The sequence below is a fragment of the Linepithema humile genome, chromosome 5 (genome assembly GCF_040581485.1).
Source record: "Linepithema humile isolate Giens D197 chromosome 5, Lhum_UNIL_v1.0, whole genome shotgun sequence".
Lineage (NCBI taxonomy): Eukaryota > Metazoa > Arthropoda > Insecta > Hymenoptera > Formicidae > Linepithema > Linepithema humile.
In genome coordinates this window covers 12421328-12444594 of record NC_090132.1, presented here as the reverse complement: position 1 = coordinate 12444594, position 23267 = coordinate 12421328, and the positions used below count along the sequence as shown (strand labels likewise).

At 31.4% G+C, this 23267-nt stretch overlaps 1 protein-coding gene and 1 pseudogene across 1 annotated transcript; one reads left to right on the top strand and one right to left on the bottom strand.

Annotated features, from left to right (window-relative positions):
• Positions 1-2001: 2001 nt before the first annotated feature.
• LOC136999871 (nematocyst expressed protein 3-like) lies at positions 2002-4896 on the bottom strand. Its single transcript, XM_067354668.1, has 2 exons — positions 2743-4896; positions 2002-2467 (listed from the first exon to the last, which is right to left on the bottom strand). Exons 1-2 carry the CDS (start codon positions 3106-3108, stop codon positions 2168-2170), a joined length of 666 nt encoding a protein of 221 aa, XP_067210769.1. The 5' UTR covers positions 3109-4896; the 3' UTR covers positions 2002-2167.
• Positions 4897-11265: 6369 nt separating this feature from the next.
• Positions 11266-14837, top strand: LOC137000069 (uncharacterized; annotated as a pseudogene).
• Positions 14838-23267: the final 8430 nt, after the last annotated feature.

Below are 23267 nucleotides of genomic sequence, written 5' to 3'. Positions count from 1 at the left end.
GGTCGAGGAATCACTGCACTAGAGTTATTTCGCGACACGTCTTTACCTTTTATTATTCGTTGGAATTTAAGGATCGCACGCTAAATTGGAATAATGTTTAAGGATTTGAAATTAAAGATAAAATTCTCAAAGCAACCAAATAAATGTAATTATAAATGAAAATAAGAGTACATTGGTTTATAAATGAAATTACACTCAAATGAACTTATAAGATAATAATTCTTACAAACATATAAGCACTTATGTTCTAGAAATGGAACGCGCAGTTCGCGAATTAAGTAATTGAACATATAAAATTGATAAACCGAACTTAAATTAACCGTACTGAACTAGGACAAAACTAGAACTAGAATTAGAATTAGAATTAGACTTAGAATTAGACCGAGACTGAGTCAGAATTGAAATTGCGAATGCGAAAACTAACAACTTGACCGAAACTGACTCTCTGACTGAATATTGACGGCTTACTGAAAAATTGAATACTGACTCGGCGGCATCGCAGGGCCCGTATTTATACTCCTCTGGATCTTCAGAGACAAAGGTTTGTCCTATGCAATAGGACCGCACATGGATGTAATCTCGCTTTAGAATATCGAATGTTCGAGGCATGGTTTATATAAAACTGCAGGCGATACTCGAACCTAAGTTTTGAGAGTGGTATGGTTAACATAAAACCGTAGGTTATATCCGGACCTAAGTTTTGAGAGCGACGACAGATAATTTACAGTCGTACGCTTTGAAACGCAACAAGGGGTTTACGTTACGCGAAAGGTTTCGTGTTGCGCCTTTCTGGCGACATGTGTCGAGCGCTATTGATACAGCGAGCGATAATTCCAAGAGGTGATAAACTAGAAAGTTTAAAACAAAAATTTACGAGTGGAAATCTACTTGCTAAAATATGGGGACGTTACAAGAGCTATCTATTTTCGTTTTTTATAAAAGTTTAACAGTTTTAAGACGCTGAATAAGAGCAGCCCGAATTGCGGACTGCAGAATAGAATGTTATGGAACCATTAAAATTGGGCTGAAAAGTCTAATGTAAAAAATAACCTTGTCCGACTATTTTTACATACGTGTGCGTCCAATATCGGTATAACAGATGAAAAAATAACAGAAGATTAGTTCCAGGATAATATCAAAGAGGCGCTATACAATAATATGCGAATATATACACGCACCACACATACGCATACACAATACATTTATACTTAGATTCTTCTCTCTCTCTCTCTCTCTCTCTCTCTCTCTCTCTCTCTCTCTCTCTCTCTCTCTCTCTCTCTCTCTCTCTCTCTCTCTCTCTCTCTCTCTCTCTCTCTCTCTCTCTCTCTCTCTCTCTCTCTCTCTCTCTCTCTCTCTCTCTCTCTCTCTCTCTCTCTCTCTCTCTCTCTCTCTCTCTCTCTCTCTCTCTCTCTCTCTCTCTCTCTCTCTCTCTCTCTCTCTCTCTCTCTCTCTCTCTCTCTCTCTCTCTCTCCGCATCATCGTTACACTCATGTTACACGCATTACATATACGCACAGGAATTGCGTGTGCATGTGTGATGCGTGCAATGTGCGTGTATGTATGGTAAGTATAAGTAACGATGATATAGCGAGCGAGAGACAGAGAGAAAGAAAGAGAGAGAGAGAAAAGAAAAAAAATCCAAGTGTGAATGTATTGTGTATGCGTATATGTGGTGCGTGTAATATGAGTGTAAGTTTCAATGATGCAGCGAGAGAGAGAGAGAGAGAGAGAGAGAGAGAGAGAGAGAGAGAGAGAGAGAGAGAGAGAGAGAGAGAGAGAGAGAGAGAGAGATGTAAGAAAAAAAGAGAATCTAAATGTGAATGTATGTATTGCGTGTGCGTATGTGTGATGCATGTAATATGAGTGTAACGATGATGCAGCGAGAGAAGGAGAGAAGTTATCTTCGAGAAGAGGACTGGGTCACATAAAAAAGAAAATATTGTAAATAATTATTATATTATATTTATTTTATTTTATATTGTATTATTATATATTGTATATTGTATTTTATTTTATTTTATTTTATTTTTATTTTTGTTTTGGTTAGGCTCCACATCCTTGGTTAGGCTCCATCCTTGGTTTTAAACTGAAAACAAAAATATGTATTAAATATGACATTAAATTTATACATTATTTCATAATATCAATCAAAACAAAACTTACCAATTTATCTATAATAATAACCAGGATTTATGCCGGGATAAAATCCCGGATAAGATGCAATATTTTGGTATTGCATCCCTCCGGACATATATCCCGGCATAAATTGAACAGAATAAGGCGGCAGTGGTTGAAGCGGCAGTGATTGAGGCGGCAGTGGTTGAGGCGGCAGTGGTTGAGGCGGCAATGGTTGAGGCGGCAGCTGAGGAGTCGCATAAAAAACCATCGGGGCCATGGGCAATGGTGGTTTTGTTCTATTGCGTCTCCGCTCTTTATTAATGGCCCGCCGCACTGCTTCATTTAATCGCTAAAACATAACATAACATTTTAAATTAATAATAAAAATTATTAAAAAATCGTTGCCTTACACTCATATTACACGTACCACATACACACATGCAATACATACATTCACATTTAGATTCTTTTTTTCTTCTACATCTCTCTCTCTCTCTCTCTCTCTCGCTCTCTCATTCGTTCGCTACATCGTCATTACAATTATCATACATCCATGCACATTACACGCACCATACATGCACACGCGATTTCTATCCTAATATATTTTATTTAGTTATTACTTACGTTTTTTTGCGGTCTGAATCGATTCGGCAATGATGCTGGTCGCGGCGGTGGTGGCGGCGGTGGCAGCGGAGATGGCGGCGGCGATGGCGGCGGCGGCGGCGGCGGCGGCGACAATTCTATTTTTTTTCTTCTGAACGACGATGGTACCGTCGCCGCTCTCGAGCTGGACGACGACGGTGCCGTCGCCGCTCTCGAGCTGGACGACGACGGTGCCGTCGCCGCTCTCGAGCTGGACGACGACGGTGCCGTCGCCGCTCTCGAGCTGGACGACGACGGTGCCGTCGCCGCTCTCGAGCTGAACGACGACGGTGCCGGCGCCGCTCTCGAGCTGGACGACGACGGTACCATCGCCGCTCTCGTCGACATTCCCGTCCTTGCTACCGTGGGGGAGGGGGACGGTACGGCGCCTTCACTTTTGCCTGCAAATAAAAATTTTTTTTATATATATTAATAATGAAACCAGTTAATACATTATTACAGTTAACGCATCGTAATACGATATGTAAACTGTAATAATATATTAACCGGTTATCATAAAATTAAAATAAGGATACTTACTTATTCTTCCCATCTTCTAATGTCGCGTGGTCGCGTGGTCGCGTGGTCGCGTGGTCACGTGTCGCACAGCTAACAGAAGAGTGATTCTTGCCGATTTTCAGCTGTTGAGTAGGAGAGGTCACTTTCTTTCCTTGTCACTTTTTCATCACTTTTTCATCACTTTCTTATCTTACGGGATTTCATAGACGTGCGATTGCATTTCGTTCCACCGTATTTATTTTTCTGATAAATATTTTTTTTACTTTTTTGGAAATTTTATTATTTTAAAATAAGTAAACAAATATAGATAATTCACAGCGTGTACATTTTTCAAAATATTAATGCAATTAAAAAAATAAAATAAAACATTAATAAAAGCATATGATAGCAGTATATGCATTTCTGAAATGCGCTATAAGAAAATATGAATATTTTTTATACTTTTATATTATTTTGCACATTGTAGCAATAAAAGTATAAACTAAATATAAAAATAGAAAATGCTTTTATTTTTATCTCTAGTTTTCTATGAAATTTTGTTACCACTAATATTTTGAAAAATTTATTTGTATAGAATTACTTAACATTACTTACTTTAAAATAATAAAAAATATTGTAACAAAACTTTATACAGATTATGACTTATACTTTATTCGCATAACCAGGAGTCGCACAGAGTTACGTACATTACTGAGCACTACAGCTGACAGTAAATTTAGCGGGAATACTGTTATTGTTATTGATACCGCGTAATATCAGTATATAGTGCGAGTGAAAGTGTTAGAAGAAAGAAGATAGGAAAAGAAGAAAAAAGATAGGAAAAGAAGAAAGAAGATAGGAAAAGAAGAAGGAAAGAAGAAAAAAGATGGGAAGAAAAAATTCCATGCAAATATTGCCTCTTTTTCGTTCGCGAATGTCATTGAAAAAAGGATGGCGAAAAAGGTTAGTAACCATTTTTCATCAGTTGAGGAATATCTCATTTGATGATATTATTCTTTTTATTTATTTCTGTTTAGAAATTCATATTTCTTATTTCTATTTTAATTATTAATTATTAAAATGTATTAAGTATGCTTGCGGCACGAGGTGCTATTTTCTGTGCTTTAATTTTTTCTTCTATATTTTGTGTGTTCTATATATAATTGAGAATTGCTACTACATGGTATTTTAAGAACAGTGACAAAATTTAAAACTACAGATTTTGTCTTAATATTTCTATTTTTTTATGAATTTATAAACAGAAATAAATAGAAAGTAATATAAAATCATGGGTTGAAGAATAGTAGCGGTTGTTAGTGCGAAAGGATTTATTTATTTCATATTGAAATTATTAATCTATAGAGACACTATAGTGTACATTGATCTTACAATCACATATTTACAGTATAAAAAAATTAAGTACATAGCTCTCACAACAGAAAAATGTGAGATCGATGTACATTACATTGTCTGTATATAGACTAATAATTTGAATATGAAATAAATTCTTTTCACTAACAACCGCGACGATTCCGAAATCCACTATAAATAAATAATTTTTATTAATTATAATTAATTTATTTCTTGTACAGCTTTTTTCTAAAGTAATATAGAAAGAAATAAGAGAAAAATCTTTCATTTTGAGTATGATTCAAAAATATTTTTACCATGTTCAATAATATTTTCTTAAAAAAGTGCGCTCGTGCAGTTGCAATTGCATTTATTTCTTAAAAGGCATCGAATGCAGCAATTGCAGTTAGACTATGTAAATAAATGAAAAGTAAGTGAATAATTACTTATTAATTTAATATTATTTCAATATAATAATATAATTATTTTTCATAAAACATTCAATATAAATAAAATATAATAATACTATAAAAAAATTAAAGAAGCTAAAAAAGAATAAATTGAATACAAATAATGTAATTTTTTTTTCCTTCATTATAACTTTCTACACTTCTTCAACGTACAAAAAAAGCTAACTTGTCTCAATTACTAAAAAAAATCTGTAAAAAATAAATAAAAATGCAATATAATAAAAAAACAATATAAAAAGAAATAAATTAATTATAATTAATTATAATTACTTTTTTATATTATTACACTTTATTATTTTATTTTCTTTTATCTTTTATTATTGTACAGATTTATTGTAGTACTTCAAACAAGTTAGCTTTTTTTCTAAGTTCAAATAGAAAGTTATTATAGAGAAAAAAAAAATTACATCATTTGTATTCAATTTATTCTTTTTTATCTTCTTTAATTTTTTTTATAGTATTATTATATTTTATTTATATTGAATGTTTTATGAAATATTATTATATTATTATATTGAAATAATATTAAATTAATAAGTAATTATTCACTTACTTTTCATTTATTTACATAGTCTAACTGCAATTGCTGCATTCGATGCCTTTTAAGAAATAAATGCAACTGCAACTGCACGAGCGCACTTTTTAAAAAACATTTTATTGAACATCATACTACTGTTACGTCCTGATAGATGTAGAATTTTTTCGTTGGGCTCGGCGATCGACGTAAACGGGCCTGACCGCACGAGCCGAGCGGCACGTTTAGGACTTGCAACGGGTCAGCGACTGGAAGAGTCGTTTTTACTCCGTCAACAAGTCAACCGCTCGTGGTTCCCTTTTTGGGTCAAGGAATTGAATCCCTATTACCCGGGGCGGAACCTTTGTGCGCAATTTGAGAGGGAAGGTGTGAGGGGGGTGACGAACGAGGAGGGTGTGGTTAAATGAAAAAGAACAAAAGTTTAATTTACTAAAGACAACATTTTAATTTGATTGAATTTATAATTAGGATACAAAAACTTAATTCTTAATCGCATATGTTAATAATTTTATTTATGTATTCTTTACAAGAGTGTGTGTGTGTGTGTGTGTGTGTGTGTGTGTGTGTGTGTGTGCGCGTGTGTGTGTGTGTGTGTGTGTGTGTGTGTGTGTGTGTGTGTGAGTGTTTTATTTTTCCGGAGGGAGGACAGAAGAAATAATAAAATAAAGAGAAATGAACTGACTTACTCGTTGCAAAGTAGTTTCGGATCGCGTTGAATATGTTCGGTGGTTCTGAGCAGGTGCCCCGTTGAGGGAAGGTGTTGTATAGGCGTCGGACCCTTTTGTAAACGAGTGGGCACCCTACTGCGGGATGGTGTCGTCAAGGTAATGGACCCTCTACTTGAGATGCACCACGAGATGGTCGCGACAAAGTATCAACTGATTTTACTCTTTGATTCGCGCCCCCGAACTACTCGAAAAACTGTTTCGAGAAACTGAGCTAAACGGAATAACTGCGCAAACTGCTTGAAAAACTGTGTGTGATTGTGTCCGGAGCCACCAGAACACGGGTTTTTATACTTTTTCTTTGGGGTAGATCCCTTTGGAAAATCTTAGGTTTTTGGAGCGGGGATCGAATAGGAATTAGTCTTGCGAGAAAATTTTTAATGTGGGGGAGGATGGCGTCATTTTTAGCTAATAGGATTGGGTTTAGATGATTAGGTTACTTGAAATGAGATAGGAAGAAAGAGGCCCTAACGAATAAGGAATAGCGTCGTTTCGGGTCCATATATGATGGGGGTAGGTTTTTGAGGTGGCGTAACCCGGTTGGTGTTAATTAGTATAGGTGGGGTGCATCTCAGTGTCTTAAGATCTGGGTGGGCGTAGTCTTTAGACCATACAATGGAATGATGGGTGGTCTATAGAAGTGCTTGCCCCGATTCTCGGCTTTCGGATTGGGTGGTTAAGAATCGGTATATAAGTTCGCAAAGCCTTGGGTCACTGATCTAATAAATTTGACAGTTTACGACTGTCGCGTGCCCTTGGTGTCGCGTGGAGAGTGCGACTAATGCATCTCGGTTTCCCAGACCTACTAAACACGTGCGCCGTATCAGGTGTCGCGCCTTCTCGGCATGCGACTGCGGTCATTCCCCGATCGTTACTCGGTAAAACCCTATCTACTAGCTAGAGTTCCCGTAGGTGGAATCCAAGAATATGACTAGTTGGTGCCAGTTTTTCTTTTTATCTCTTACTCTAACCGTCTGGAGTCGGTTAAGGACTCCAGCTACCGCGAAGTTTTGACTTTTACGGTTTTTCTGGCGACGATAGGCACGCTGAGCGGCCAAGGTATTTTGAAATATCCATGGCCCTTGCTATTTTTCTCTGTGAGAGAAGATCCGAGCTTCTGGTGTCTCATGAGAAAAACAGCTCTGGCGTTATAATATTTCTTAAGAGTTTTTGTTGGTCCCGCGTTTACTAGGTCTGGTATTTAATGAAAAGAAAGAAATCGTGAAGTCTGATCAGGACGTAACACTACAAATGAAAGATTTTCCTTTCTTATTTCTTTCTATCTTGCCTTAGAAAAGAGCTGTGATCCGTCCCACTTGAATCATCTTGTATGTATACAAGGTGTATAAAATAGGTGGGAAGTCCAGAATATCTTGGAAAATGTTTAATACAAAAATGTTTCACATTAAAATTATAGGGTTTCAAAAGATGTATTTACTAATTTTATCAGTTTTACCTTGGGAGGAAGCACTTCGGAGATTTGAAGATCATCTTTATTTTTTTAAACGGTACCATTCTAATTTTTTTGTTGAAATCGATTCTTCGCTATATTCACCGTAAAATTTTATAACAGTAGGATGGCAAAAAATTGTACAGTTTACGAGATATTTTACACTTTTATTTTACATTATGTTACATAAACTATGAAAGATTTTGTTAAATATTAATTTTTCAATTATCTTACTTTAACACTTTAATGTACAAAATAATGACAGAAATGAATTGGTGTTAAAAAAACATATAGTTATTTTTAAGAAAAAATATGTAACTAAAATATTATTATTTACCATGTTTTTTTCACACCAATTGATTCTTCTCATTAATTAGTGCATAAAAATGTTAAGGTAAGATTATTGAAAAATGAATATTTAATGAGATGTTTCATAATTTATATAATATTATGTCAAATTAAAGTGTTAAATATCTCGTAAGCTGTTCAATTTTTTGCCATCCTATTCTTATAAAATTTTACAACAAATATAGCGAGGAATCGATGTATTAAAATAAAAATTAGGGTAATACCATTTTAAAAAATGAAGATGACCTTCAAATTACCGAAAACGCCTTCATCGAAGGTGAAACTGATAAGATCAATTAATAAATCTTTTTGAACTCTATAATTTTTATCTGAAACATTTTTTTATAAAACTTATCTTTTTCGAGATATTCTGGAATTCCCATTTTTTTTACACTTTGTATGAATCTATAATTGAGGGCCCGGATCGAAGAACTCGCCTAGTGCTCGAAATCCTGTAAAGGTATTATCCAAACGTCTCAGAGCATGAAAATTGTAAAAGTCGCAAAATTAATTTTTTTAAATATAGGCTTGTAGAGAATGACGAGACGGAACTTTTTTCTATTTGCAGTTTTTTTGTTCAATGCCTATTTTTAATAATAAAAATAAAAAACTGAAAAATTTTTATCCCCAAATTCAATAAGATTTTAAGATATAAATCGTCGTAATTTGGCCAAATTTTGTTAAAATTGTTTGAAATTTGGTATACGCATGCAGTATAGTCTGGCGATGCCTACAAAACAATAAAGAAGCTGAAAATCACCTATTGTTTGATAATAATTAATTGCAAATTGAGGCCAGTCAGTAATCACGTTTTTTTAGTTTCGCCGATAAAAAGTATCGAGGAAACTTGAAATTTTAAACAACCTCCAGTGAGACATTTCTTCCTCATTATTGAAGGAAGGTTTCTGGAAATTTTCAGATCGATTCATAGAAAATTTGTGGAAATATGCATTTTATAAAAAAACATGCGATGCCGCCAATGATAGCTCCGTGAGCGCTAAGCACCATCAGGCAGCGTACTCACTGTTCGGCTTTCCAGGACTCGATTTTATAATGATTTTTTAAAACTTCAACTATTGTTATTTGTTAAATTACTATCGTCCTAGAGACCGCGTCTGTGGAGTGTATGTGAAATATTTTGAAATAATAATAATAAAAGTATTTAATTAAAGACCCGTATTAATAATAGTTTATTTCGATATTTCGTGGGGAGTGGGCGATTGTTGAAATGTATAACCATTAAAAAATCATAATAAAATCGAGCCCTGGAAAGCCGAACGGCGAGTACGCTGCCTGCTGGTGTTCAGCGCTCACGGAGCTATCATTGGCGGCGTCGCATGTTTTTTTATAAAATGCATATTTCCGCAAATTTTCTATGAATCGATCTGAAAATTTCGAGAAACCTTCCTTCAATAATGAGGAACAAATGTCTCATTGGAAGTTGTTTAAAATTTTAAGTTCCCTCGATACTTTTTGTCGGCGAAACTAAAAAAACGTTATTACTGACTGGCCTCAATTTGCAATTAATTATTATTAAACAATAGGCGATTTTCAGCTTCTTTATTGTTTTATAGGCATCGCTAGACTATACTGCATGTGTATACCAAATTTCAAACAATTTTAACAAAATTTGGCCAAATTACGACGATTTATATCTTGAAATCTTATTGAATTTGAGGATAAAAATTTTTCAGTTTTTTATTTTTATTATTAAAAATAGGCATCGATCAAAAAAACTGGAAATAGAAAAAAGTTCCGTCTCGTCATTCTCTACAAGCCTATATTTAAAAAAATTAATTTTGCGACTTTCACAATTTTCATGCTCTGAGACGTTTGGATAATACCTTTACAGGATTTCGAGCACTAGGCGAATTCTTCAATCCGGGCCCTCAATTGTGATTTATTTGACATAAATTGAACATAAATTTTGAGTTGTCATTTTTGTTTCTTTAATTTTTTTATTGTTAATATTTTTTACATTTTATGTATTGCATGTTATATTAACTGCAAAAGTAATGCTATGTAACATAAGAAAGCAATCCTTTATTATTTATTTTTACAGATTCAAAATTACATACTAAAATATATAAATATATATTTATTAGTTATGTCTGTAATACCTAAAAACTAGAGACGAATAAAACGTGGGCTGGCAATTTGTAATAAATGTAGCCAGAGGCGATCTAACGTGGGCTGGCAACATTTAAATAATATAGCCAGAGGCGATCTAACGTGGGCTGGCAATATTTAAATAATATAGCCAGAGGCGATCTAACGTGGGCTGGCAATTTGTAATTAATGTAGCCAGAGGCGATCTAATGTGGGCTGGCAATATTTAAATAATCTAGCCAGAGGCGATCTAACGTGGGCTGGCAATTTGTAATTAATGTAGCCACAGGCGATCTAACGTGGGCTGGCAATATTTAAATAATGTAGCCAGAGGCGATCTAACGTGGGCTGACAATTTGTAATTAATGTAGCCAGAGGCGATCTAACGTGGGCTGGCAATATTTAAATAATGTAAAGTCTCAGGCTGTCAGTTTACAGGGTCTGATAACTTACAATAATAAATTATAAATTATAGATGTCTATCCGATTACGTACAGATATAGGTAAAATATAGTTAAGTTATAAGTAAGGAAAAATAACAAAGGATTGCTTTTATTTATAACGTACAAATTTTAAAATTTTCATGTTATGTCAATTTAATAAAGTATATTAGTAGGAGCATATATATATATATATATATATATATATATATAGGGTGTCCTATTTTAAATGAGAACTTCAAATATCTCTTGAACAAATGCATTTTAAAGACAAATGTTTCAGACAAAAGTTGTAGGGTTTCAAAAAAGACATAAAAAGAATAAAACAAAATATTTCTAGATAAAGACATTTCATAGATTTGGAGGGCAACTTAATTTTTTGAAATGGAATTACTTTAATTGTCTTATGTCAATAGATTCCTTGTAACATTCTGCATAAAAGTATTATGATAAGATTATCGAAAAGTAAATATTTTACGAGATATTTTATATCTTAATCTGATATATTTGGATATAAAATACAAAATATCTCGTAAAATATTTACTTTTCGATAATCTTATCATAATACTTTTATGCAGAATGTTACAATCTATTGACATAAGACAATTACAGTAATTCCATTTCAAAAAATTAAATTGCCCTCCAAATATATGAAATGTCTTTATCTAGAAATATTTTGTTTCATTCTTTTTGTCTTTTTTGAAACCCTACAACTTTTGTCTGAAACATTTGTCTTTAAAATGCATTGTTCAAGAGATATTTGAAGTCGTCGTTTAAAATAGAACGTCCTGTATATATATAAAATAAATGTAATGTGCATATATTTATTGATTTTTTTTTGCAGGCGTCAAATGCTGCAAACAGAAGTGCGAAATGCGCAATTCGAGGAAAGAAGTGAGACAACAAAGCAGCAAAATGAAGAAGAAATAAGTAAGTACAATATGTCGAATATAACGACGATAACAGTTTGGTTATCGAAAAGGGTCATCTGGATACGAATCGTATCCAAGAAAACATGCCCGAAAGTCGTTGCATTGTCGACCTTTCTTTTATGTGGAATGAGATCCACAGAGTATTTGATGATCATGCACGAGGAATTGAGTGCCAATTTAAAGATTGGAAACTTGTAAATTCCCGTCGCCGTGGATTACTAACGCAGTTGTTCTTCAAGTGCCAAATGTGCAACTATGAAGCCAACATATGGTCAGAACCTTCAGAACCTAATAAACTGGATCTCAATAAAGCTGCTGTAGCTACATAAACACATTAACTATAACAATTGGGAATGGTTATGCCCAACTGGAAGAATTCTGTGCGGGTATAAATATCCCTTGTATGTCTGAAAAGACTTATATCAAATATCGAGAAAATGTAGTCGATGATTTTCAAAAAATAGCCATGGAAAGTATGAAAATGGCAGGCAAACTCGAAAAACAACTTGCTCTCGAGAGGAATGAAACTATAAATGGCATTCCGTATATAACCGTTGTAGCGGATGGTAGTTGGATGAAGAGATCATATGGCAACACCTATGATTCACTGTCTGGTGTTGGTGCCATAATTGGATATCGCACAAGGAAAGTTCTCTTTATTGGCATCCGCAATAAATTTTGTACGGTGTGTGATATGGCGGAGCGAATCGGTCATGAGCCACATAGCCATAAATGCTATAAAAATTTTGACCGCAACGCTAGCTCTACAAGAATGGAAAGCGACGCCATTGCAGAAGGTTTTAAAAATAGCCTTGAAATGCATGGACTGATCTATAGAACTGTTATTGCTGATGGCGACAGCAGCGTATATCAGTCCATTAAAAATAATGCGCCATATCGTGAACAAAAAGTGACTGTACGAAAAATAGAATGCAGCAATCATTTGCTTCGCAACTTGTCCAAAAAGCTGAAAACTGTTGCAGAGACAGCACAGCCAAAACAGCATAGAAAACGTGGCTTTGTACAGCTACGAAAAGTTGTAGGAAACAACATTTTAAAAATACGGAAAGAAGTGGTAGAGGCAGCCACTTTACGAAGGGAAGAAAATATACCTCATCATAGCAAGGCTACGGAATTACAAAAAGATATTTTGAACATTCCTAGCCATATTTTTGGTGAGCATGAAAGATGCAAAGAACGCGGCCGTATATGCGAAGAAAACCGTGAGAAAATGCAAAATTATGTGCCGTATTTGAAATTTCACGGTTTATATCAGAAAATTGAAAGTGCTGTTACGTACTTGAGCGCTTATTCCGATAGTTTGTTGTTAAATTTAACAAACAATCCTGCAGAATCGTTTAATTCAATAATCTGCAAAACAATAGGTGGAAAGCGCAAATTTCGGCCTACGTGGTTCTTACAATGCTAGAATTGCGGGAGCTGTTGTGCAGTATAATACTGAACAAGTTCTTACGCAAATGTATGAAAACATGTGTAAGAATGTCCCTCCAGTCGTTGAGAATTTAGAAACGACGACAAATAAAAATTCCGAGAACCAAAGAATCTCGAGAAATGCATGGCAGATCAAAAAAATTCAAACGAGAGCCAGGAACAGATTGTTATTATGGCCCGCAATCACAAAAGCCAGATCTTCCGCCTAACGTTTATCAACAATTAGAAGAAAATCACATGGAAAAGTTTGCGGAAAATGCGGAAAAGAGGCAAGAAATAGAATTAGAGACAAGAGGCCAAAGTGATTGTGAACTATGGCATTCATTGAGACGTGAAATGCTAACAGCATCCAATTTTGGAACCGTATGTCGCATGAGACCAACAACGTCTTGTGCAGCAACTGTAAAAAGCATTTTGTATCCTCCACACATTGACACTGTAGCCATGAAATATGGTCGCGAGAAAGAGGAAATCGCCAGAATAGAATTAGCTGCAAAATTGAATAAAAAAATTGCACTATGCGGATTGTTCATTGATTATGAAAATCCATGCTTGGGTGCTTCTCCCGATGGACTTATCGATGAAGATGGATTGGTGGAGATTAAATGTCCTCCATCAGCTGAAAATTTAACAGCTGATGAAGCTGTACAAACATTGCCTCAATTAAAAGGCATATTTGACAAAAAAAATATTGATAAAATGAATCGAAATCATCGATTCTTTTATCAAGTTCAGGGGCAGTTGAACATAACGCAACGCAATTATTGCATTTTCGTTATATGGACTCCAAAAAGTTTAAAAACCGTGCGTGTTAATAGAGACAATGTTTTTTGGGAAAAAGAAATGGTACCTATCTTAACACGCTTCTATTACGAGTGTATATTGCCAGAAATCTTAGACAGTCGGCATAACAGACATATGCCTATTAGAAATCCACAATATATTGTGGATGCTCAAGAAAAAGCATCTAAAAAGAAAGTTAGTCACAAATTAAGTGTGCAAGAAAATAACAAAGTACAAGAGACAAATATTGTACAAGCTAAGAAAGAATTACAACGGAACATTTTGCTAACAGACGCGACAAATGTTACTGCTGATCTGAATGCAGAGCAAGATAGCGATTGTATCTTTGTCAGTTATACAAAGAGAAAAAATCTGACTAAAGATGAAATAGCAAAACGTAAGAAAGTTCTAGATGATACAATTGTTCCTCTTTCTTTGGTGAGAAACAATGTTTTGCCTGTACAGAACCAACTAAACGATGAATCGTTAGACACATTCTTACGCATCGTTAGAAAAACTTCTTGTTTCGAAACGCAAAGCGTTCAGTATTTGCAATTTCCTGAACTAATAACAGCCAGTGATAGCGATAACAGTTTACAAATAATTGGAGGCAACTGTACTGATCACTGGCGATGCATTTTTTTTTATGGCTCCAAACTGCACGTGTATGACAGTTTACCTAACTGTACATACGACAAATTGGCAGAAAAAGAGAAAGATTATATTCGCAAACGTTATCCAACGATAAACGTGAGTGATATAACATTTCAAAAAGTTCAATCACAACCGGACAGCACAAGTTGCGGAATTTATGCAGCTGCTTTCGCAACAGCTGTAGTTTTAGGAAAAAATCCTTGTGAAGAAAAATATTCTAATGACGTTCAGCGCATGAGACGTCATTTAATGAATATAATAGAAAAGAACAAGCTGTCGCTTTTTCCTTCACAATAAGTGATTTCCGCAACATGGCATTCAAAAAAAGCAATATAGTTTAAAAAGTAGCATTTTTTAATGTAATATCGATAATATTTGATCTGTGCTTTTCCACACTTAAAAAATGCTTTATTATTCACACAGTTGGTGTGCAAAATCGGAGAGACGAAGAATAAGAATAATGGTTGCGTCTCACAAGAATGGGCGGCGGATGGGGCCCATTCTATATTATTTTAATTAATAATAATAATAAAAAAATACAAATAAAGCCAGAGACGATGTAACGTGAGCTGGCAATTTGTTATAACGTTTTCTTTCGTTTACTACATTGATCTGTGTTATGGTGTAAATTGTTAACAGATATTTGTACTTTTTTCGATCGAAATTCCGTCACAAAACTGTAATTTAATATACCAAACGAAATCGACATGATACCAGATGTCTAATAAATTGTGATAAAAAGTAGCAAAGTAAAAATGAAAATATACTTGACATACATATAATATTATAGACTATATTACATGTAATAAATGTCATATGCTTTCCTTATTTGTATCCGTATGTAATTAATACTCAATTAGTTAATTATTGTATATTTAATGTACATATATGAAACATTTCATTATCTTTATTTTGTACATTATACAATAACGATTAAGATTATTTAATACATTTGTTTTAATGTTTTATATATATATTGAATACACATTGAATATTACAATATGTATTAATTGTTTCAGTCATTATTTTATAAAATCTTAAATAAAGATAAATGTATATGAAATAGGTGTGTGTATGTTATAATTAATAAATTAACTATTAAATTACTTATTTTTTTATTTTGTATTCGTTACATAAGAAAAAACAGAAAAGAATGGCTTTCTTTTTTAAGTTTATTAATTTCAATTAAACATATGGTATATACATATGTATACGGTGTATATATATACTTTCTACAAAAAAATATGATATCAGGAAATGGCACCAAGTGGGACTAAAGAACTATGAAAAAAGTTGTACACTATTTCTATAAAACTCTTCTATAAAACTCTTGTACATAAAGCTGTCGTATATATAATTAACTATATTATATACTATATATATTATAAAAAAATAAATACATAAATAAGAAAACAAAAATTCAAAATTAAAAAATTTTTTAAAAATATTTAAAAAATAAAAATATTTAATTAAAAAATGAAAAAATATAAAAAATGTGATCAAAATAAAAAGATATTTATTAAAAAACGTAAAAAAACTTGGCGCTGCTACAGTAAACTACATGTTAATTTCATTGCTTTATAATACTTTGTGGTGTAGCAGCGCCAAGTTTTTTTGCGTTTTTGAATAAATATCTTTTTATTTTGATTAAATTTTTTATATTTTTTCATTTTTTAATTAAATATTTTTATTTTTTAAATATTTTTAAAAAATTTTTTAATTTTAATTTTTTGTTTTCTTATTTATGTATTTATTTTTTTATAATATATATAGTATATAATATAGTTAATTATATATACGACAGCTTTATGTACAAGAGTTTTATGTAGAAGAGTTTTATAGAAATAGTGTACAACTTTTTTCATAGTTCTTTAGTCCCACTTGGTGCCATTTCCTGATATCATATTTTTTTGTAGAAAGTATATATAATAGCTTTTTTAAAAATTTTACTATATACAAGTTTTTTTTGAAAGATTTTAATATCTATGACAGGTTTTTTTGAAAGGTTTAATATATACGACAATTGTTTTAAAAGATAAAACAATATGGTTTTGTTTTAGTTGTGACAAGAGCGTGTACTTGGCGCCTTTTTTTTACCTTTTTTTAAAAAAGGTAATTTTTTGATAGATATTTCTTTTTTTGTAATATATATACGACAGCTTTTTTTGATTTAATATATAGGCACGACAATTTTTTGAAAGGTAAAACAATACTGTTTTGTTTTGATTCTGATAAAATTAACTGAAAATTATAAATGTTGAAACTAATTTAGGATCTGTCAAAAAAGCACACGTTTCAGAAATTTTGTATGATTTGTCTAAAATAAATAAAATTAAATACCAAAGTTTAATATTTCTGTTTTATGTATCCTAAATTAATTCCAACAATATTTATAATTTCCAGTCAATTTTAATCAGTCAAGAAAGCACACGTTTCAAGATTTTAGTATAATTTATCTAAAATAAATAAAATTAAATGTCAAAGTTTAATATTTCTGTTCTATGTATCCTAAATTAGTTCCAACAATATTTATAATTTTCAGTCAATTTTATTTTGTGTATTACAAGATTTCTTGTCGAGTTTGTTTATAATCGAGTTTGTTTATAATTTTTGTTTTTTATTTTCTATGGACATAAAATTGACTAGAAATCATAAATATTAGAACTAATTTAGGATAACTACACACAAAAAGTATCTTATGCTATATTTTTTTATATATAAAATAAATTTTATATATAAAATATAAAATTGACTGGAAATTATAAATATTGTTGGAACTAATTTAAAATACATAGAACAGAAATATTAAACTTTGAGATATTTAATTTTATTTATTTTGGACAAATCATACACTAAAGTCTCGAATGATGTGCTTTTTTGACAGAATGTATTGTAAAATTAATTTATACAATCATACCAATCATCACTATGTTTTATAGGACCATTGTTTAGAAACTTTAGTGTATGATTTGTCTAAAATAAATAAAATTAAATATCAAAGCTTAATATTTCTGTTCTATGTATCCTAAATTATTTCCAACAATATTTATAATTTTTGGTCAATTTTAATTTTAATTTTAATTACAAGATTTCTTGTCGAGTTTATGTTTATAATTTTTGTTTCCAATTTTCTATGGATATAAAATTGACTGGAAATTATAAATATTGGAACTAATTTAGGATAATCACACAAAAAGTGACTTATGCTATATTTTTTTATATATAAAATTGACTAGAAATTATAAATATTGTTGGAACTAGTTTAAGATACGTAGAATTAAAATATTAAACTTTGAGATATTTAATTTTATTTATTTTAGACAGATCATACACTAAAGCTTTTTGACAAAATGTATGGTAAAATTAAAACACAATACTTATAACCTATATACATATACACTTATTTTACTTGATACATTTATATTGAATTTGATCACTCGCACTACACTGCACTACACTACTCTGATGAACACGAATAAAAAACTGGTGAACATTAAGCAGCCTTGAGTGTGCACCAGTGCAATGTAGTGCGAGTTGCCGAATTCAATATTATTCTTTTGACACATCTTCTGTAAGGTTATTTGGTATGCGCGGCTATTTTCTTTAGCGCCACCAACACAAACCCAACTACTAACATCACTATAGCCATCTAGTGTGAAAAATGTTGACTGTACATCCTAGAAATTGAGATAATATTTTTGACATTTCGACTTTGGACTTTTATATATTTATTTATAAAGCACGTAGAGCAAAAACAAGCATACTTTTATTATATATTTTGGGTATGCGCTATTGATTGAGACCATTATCAACTCGATCGGCCCGGGCATTATTGAGTTCCGATAATCTCGGCTCTCTGGGCTCTTCGGGCTCGCGTAAAAATACACGTTCGGTCTTGCGCTGCGCGTGAACTTAGCGCGAGACACTACCGTGTCTCTTGATATGTTGCGCCCGTACTATTTCGCCGCTGATGCTGTGTGTGTTACAGCTGACGGACCGATCGATAAAATCGATTAGTTCCAACAATATTTATAATTTCCAGTCAATTTTATATTTTATATATAAAATTTATTTTATATATAAAAAAATATAGCATAAGATACTTTTTGTGTAGTTATCCTAAATTAGTTCTAATATTTATGATTTCTAGTCAATTTTATGTCCATAGAAAATAAAAAACAAAAATTATAAACAAACTCGATTATAAACAAACTCGACAAGAAATCTTGTAATACACAAAATAAAATTGACTGAAAATTATAAATATTGTTGGAACTAATTTAGGATACATAGAACAGAAATATTAAACTTTGACATTTAATTTTATTTATTTTAGATAAATTATACTAAAATCTTGAAACGTGTGCTTTCTTGACTGATTAAAATTGACTGGAAATTATAAATATTGTTGGAATTAATTTAGGATACATAAAACAGAAATATTAAACTTTGGTATTTAATTTTATTTATTTTAGACAAATCATACAAAATTTCTGAAACGTGTGCTTTTTTGACAGATCCTAAATTAGTTTCAACATTTATAATTTTCAGTTTTGGCACACTTTTGGCACACTCTGTATATATATATACTGAATACTTATGATTGAATATTATAATATGTATTATTGTTTCAGTCATTATTTTATAAAATCTTTAATAAAGATAAATGTATATGAAATAGGTGTGTGCATGCTTTAATAAATTAACTATTTTATTTATTTATTTTTTATTTTTTATTCATTACATAAGGAGAAAAAGGAAAGAATAGCTTTCTTTTTTACTTTAACGTACAGTATTATATATATTGTTGCGCCTGTACTATTTCGCCGCTGATGCTGTGTGTGTTACAGCTGACGGACCGATCGATATTATCGATCGGTCCGTCAGCTGTAACACACACAGCATCAGCGGCGAAATAGTACAGACGCAACAATATATATAATACTGTACGTTAAAGTAAAAAAGAAAGCTATTCTTTCCTTTTTCTCCTTATGTAATGAATAAAAAATAAAAAATAAATAAATAAAATAGTTAATTTATTAAAGCATGCACACACCTATTTCATATACATTTATCTTTATTAAAGATTTTATAAAATAATGACTGAAACAATAATACATATTATAATATTCAATCATAAGTATTCAGTATATATATATACAGAGTGTGCCAAAAGTTCCGGAACGGTAAAATATGTCGAAAAAAAATCATTATGAAGAAAAATGTTTGATACAAAAGTTGTACGATTTAAAATGTACTATATACTGATCTTATCAGTTTAATCTTGATTGGAAACGCTTCGGAGATTTCAAGGTGATGTTCATTTTCTTCAATGAAAGTACCCTAATTTTGAAATACAAATCGATTTCTTGCAATATTCGGCGTAAAAAGTTATAGAAGTAGTATAGCCGAAAATTCAATACTTTACGAGATATTTTATACTTTTATTTCACATAATTTTACATAAACTGTAAAATATCTCGTAATATTTATTTTTTAATTATCTTACTTCAACACTTTTATGCACAAAATAATGAAAGGAATTGATAGATGTAAAAGACATAGTTATTTTTAAGAAAAATATATGATTGATCATTTTGACAACATATTTTTTTTTAAGACAACGATGTGTTTTTTTTACATCTGTCGATTCCTCTCATTATTTTGTGCATGAAAGTGTCAAGGTAAGATAATTGAAAAATTATTATAGATATTTTATAGTTTTTATAAAACGATATCAAATTAAAGTATAAAATATCTCGTAAACTATTCAAATTTCGGCTATACTATTTCTATAACATTTTTCGCCGAATATTGCAAGGAATCGATTTGTACAACAAAATTAGGATAGTTCTATTTCAAAAAGTGAAGATGACCTTTCAATCTCCGAAGTGCCTCCATTCAAGATCAAACTGATAATATCAGTATATAGTACATTTTAAATCCTACAACTTTTGTATCAAACATTTTTCTCTAAAATAAGTTTGTTTCGACATATTTTACTGTTCCGGAACTTTTAATACACTTTGTGTGTATATATATAAAATACGACAAGAAATGTATTATCCATTAATCAATTATATAAAGTACAAAATAAATATAACAATATATGAACATTCAATATACAATAATTTGTTAATTTTATATAAATTACATAAGGGTAAAAATAAGAAAAGCGTATTATTTATTATATATATAATATATATAGTCTAAAGTATTACATGTATGTCAAATATATTAATTTTTACTGTACTAGTTTTTTTAATTTATCAAACATCTGGTGTATGCCTATTTCATTTTGTACCTAAAATTGTAGCCTTATTACGGAATTTCAGTCGAAGAAAAAAACGCGAGCATTGTTTACAAAACATCTGACGCGCAGATGACGTAACCGCACGTCGGTGTACTGTGTCACCACTACAAACAAATATGTTTGTAGTGGTGACATTTTTTTTAGAAAAAAGAGAGCCAAAGACAATTTATTCGTGAGCTGACAAATTGTAAAAAATATTGTCAGAGACGATCTATCGTGAGCTGACAATTTTTAATAAATACAGTCAGAGGCGATCTAACGTCAGCTGATAATTTTTAATAAATACAGTCAGAGGCGATCTAACGTCAGCTGACAATTTTTAATAAATACAGTCAGAGGCGATCTAACGTCAACTGACAGTTTAGAAAAAACAGAGCCAAAGACGATTTATTCGTGAGCTGGCAAATTGTAAGAAATATTGTCAGAGACGATCTATCGTAAGCTGACAATTTTTAATAAATACAGTCAGAGGCGATCTAACGTCAGCTGACAGTTTAGAAAAAACAGAGCCAAAGACGATTAATTCATGAGCTGGCAAATTGTAAGAAATATTGTCAGAGGCGATCTATCGTGAGCTGACAATTTTTAATAAATACGTATTTCTAAGTTTGTTATTTACTACAAGTGTGGTCTTTTAACGTTTTATCGCATAATTTATAAAGTTATTTTACCTTTTTTCTCGCAATTGAAATTCTATCGTATGGCTGTGTGATGTACATACGAGACGAAATAGACTTATACAAAGTATCTAATAGATATAAATTAGATATGATAAAATATTTTATTTGAAAAATATATATATAATACTATATATCTAATTGGAAAAAAATATTATATGCTTTCTCTATTTTTATTTTTATGTAATTAATACAAAATAAATAAATAAGTTAATTAATTATTCAATACATACATATACATATTAAATATAATTATCTTTATTTTATATTTTATATAATGACCGAATTGATATATACTCTCATTATTTCAGCCATTATCATATAAAATACAAAATAGGGATAACTATTTATTCAATATATGTGTATATGTATATATTAATTAATTGATTAATTAGCTATTTTGTATTTATTACATAAGGATAAAAATAAGAAAAATATATGACATTTTTCTTCAGTGATATATATAGTATTATATGTATTTTATTATTTTGTCATATTTAATTCATATTTATTTGACACCTTGTATACGCCTATGTCTTCTCGGACATTATATTGCAACCTTGCGACGAAATTTCAATCGAGGAAACAAGCGCAAGCATCGTTTGTTTACAAACTATCCGATCACACGTACACAGACCACACGTCAATGTAGTGAGTTACCACTACAAACAAATGCGTACACACGGACCTACGCGGCATAGGTCCGTAGGCTACGCCGATAATGTCATTTCTTTTTTAGTACCATCGAAATGATGGCGCTTTCGCGTCGGAGTTCGGCTTCCACTCCAGCATCCTCTTAAAGCAACTAGATTCAAAATTACAGTATGAATATATTTATAGATTTCTGTCCTTATTGTATTTATTACAAAGAAAATAAAATTTATTAAATGAATAAAATAAGGTTAGAGATCCGAGAATAAATTATATAGTTTTGAGTCTACTGGATAATTAGCAATTGAGAATTCAACGTTTACAATCTATTGATGAAACCTTAAATTTCACAATAGCATTATTATTTAATGATAATTAAGTTTATTTATTCCGGGACTTCCACCTTAATAATTATAATTTTAAATTATTAGATTAATATTTGGTCTCGCAATTTAATATTTTAAATATATATATCTCTACTGACAATTAATTGATTATTATATTTTTTAGAAATTTCACGGGACGTTAGAAAATAATTATTATTCGTTAGATTTTTAATCTTTAAAATCGAGCGATTTTTCACACTAGACACACATAAAATAAAACAAAATTAGAAATAAAAAATACAATTAGAGCGGAAACAGATTTTACAGAAAATAAATTCTTAAATAAGATATTTCATATCAAACACTGTACTGTTAACAATCGCAAGACAAATAATTATACATTAATTGTAATAATTATTTGTTACGGATATTCCGCTTTTGTTTTTTCCGCTTTGACCACGATTCCGAAAATATTTGCGGCTGCCACGTTGGCCCGCTCTTTTCCATCTTCTGGCTGTAACAAAAAAAATTGTTTAAAATTAAATAATTAATTAATTGTTGATCAATTTGCTACAAAAACTAAGTTATGTAACTTTTAGTTGCTATACTTACGTTGTGCTGCAGCCTGATTTTGTGGCATGGCGGCTGCGACGGCTGCGACGGCTGCGAAGGCAGTGGCGGCTGCGAAGGCAGTGGCGATATTTCTGATGGCAGCTTTTCTTCCTGCATGACTAAAAAAGATATTAATAATTTAATTAAAAAACATTTTAATTATCAGTTAATTTTTACTTAC

What these genes read in the sequence shown, in the direction of transcription:
- LOC136999871 (XM_067354668.1), bottom strand. Translation starts at nt 3,108, where the DNA reads ATGTCGACGAGAGCGGCGATGGTACCGTCGTCGTCCAGCTCGAGAGCG. An exon ending in GATTCAGACCGCAAAAAAAC is followed by an intron (nt 2,468 to 2,742) that starts GTAAGTAATAAC and finishes GTTATGTTTTAG; the next exon opens with CGATTAAATGAAGCAGTGCG.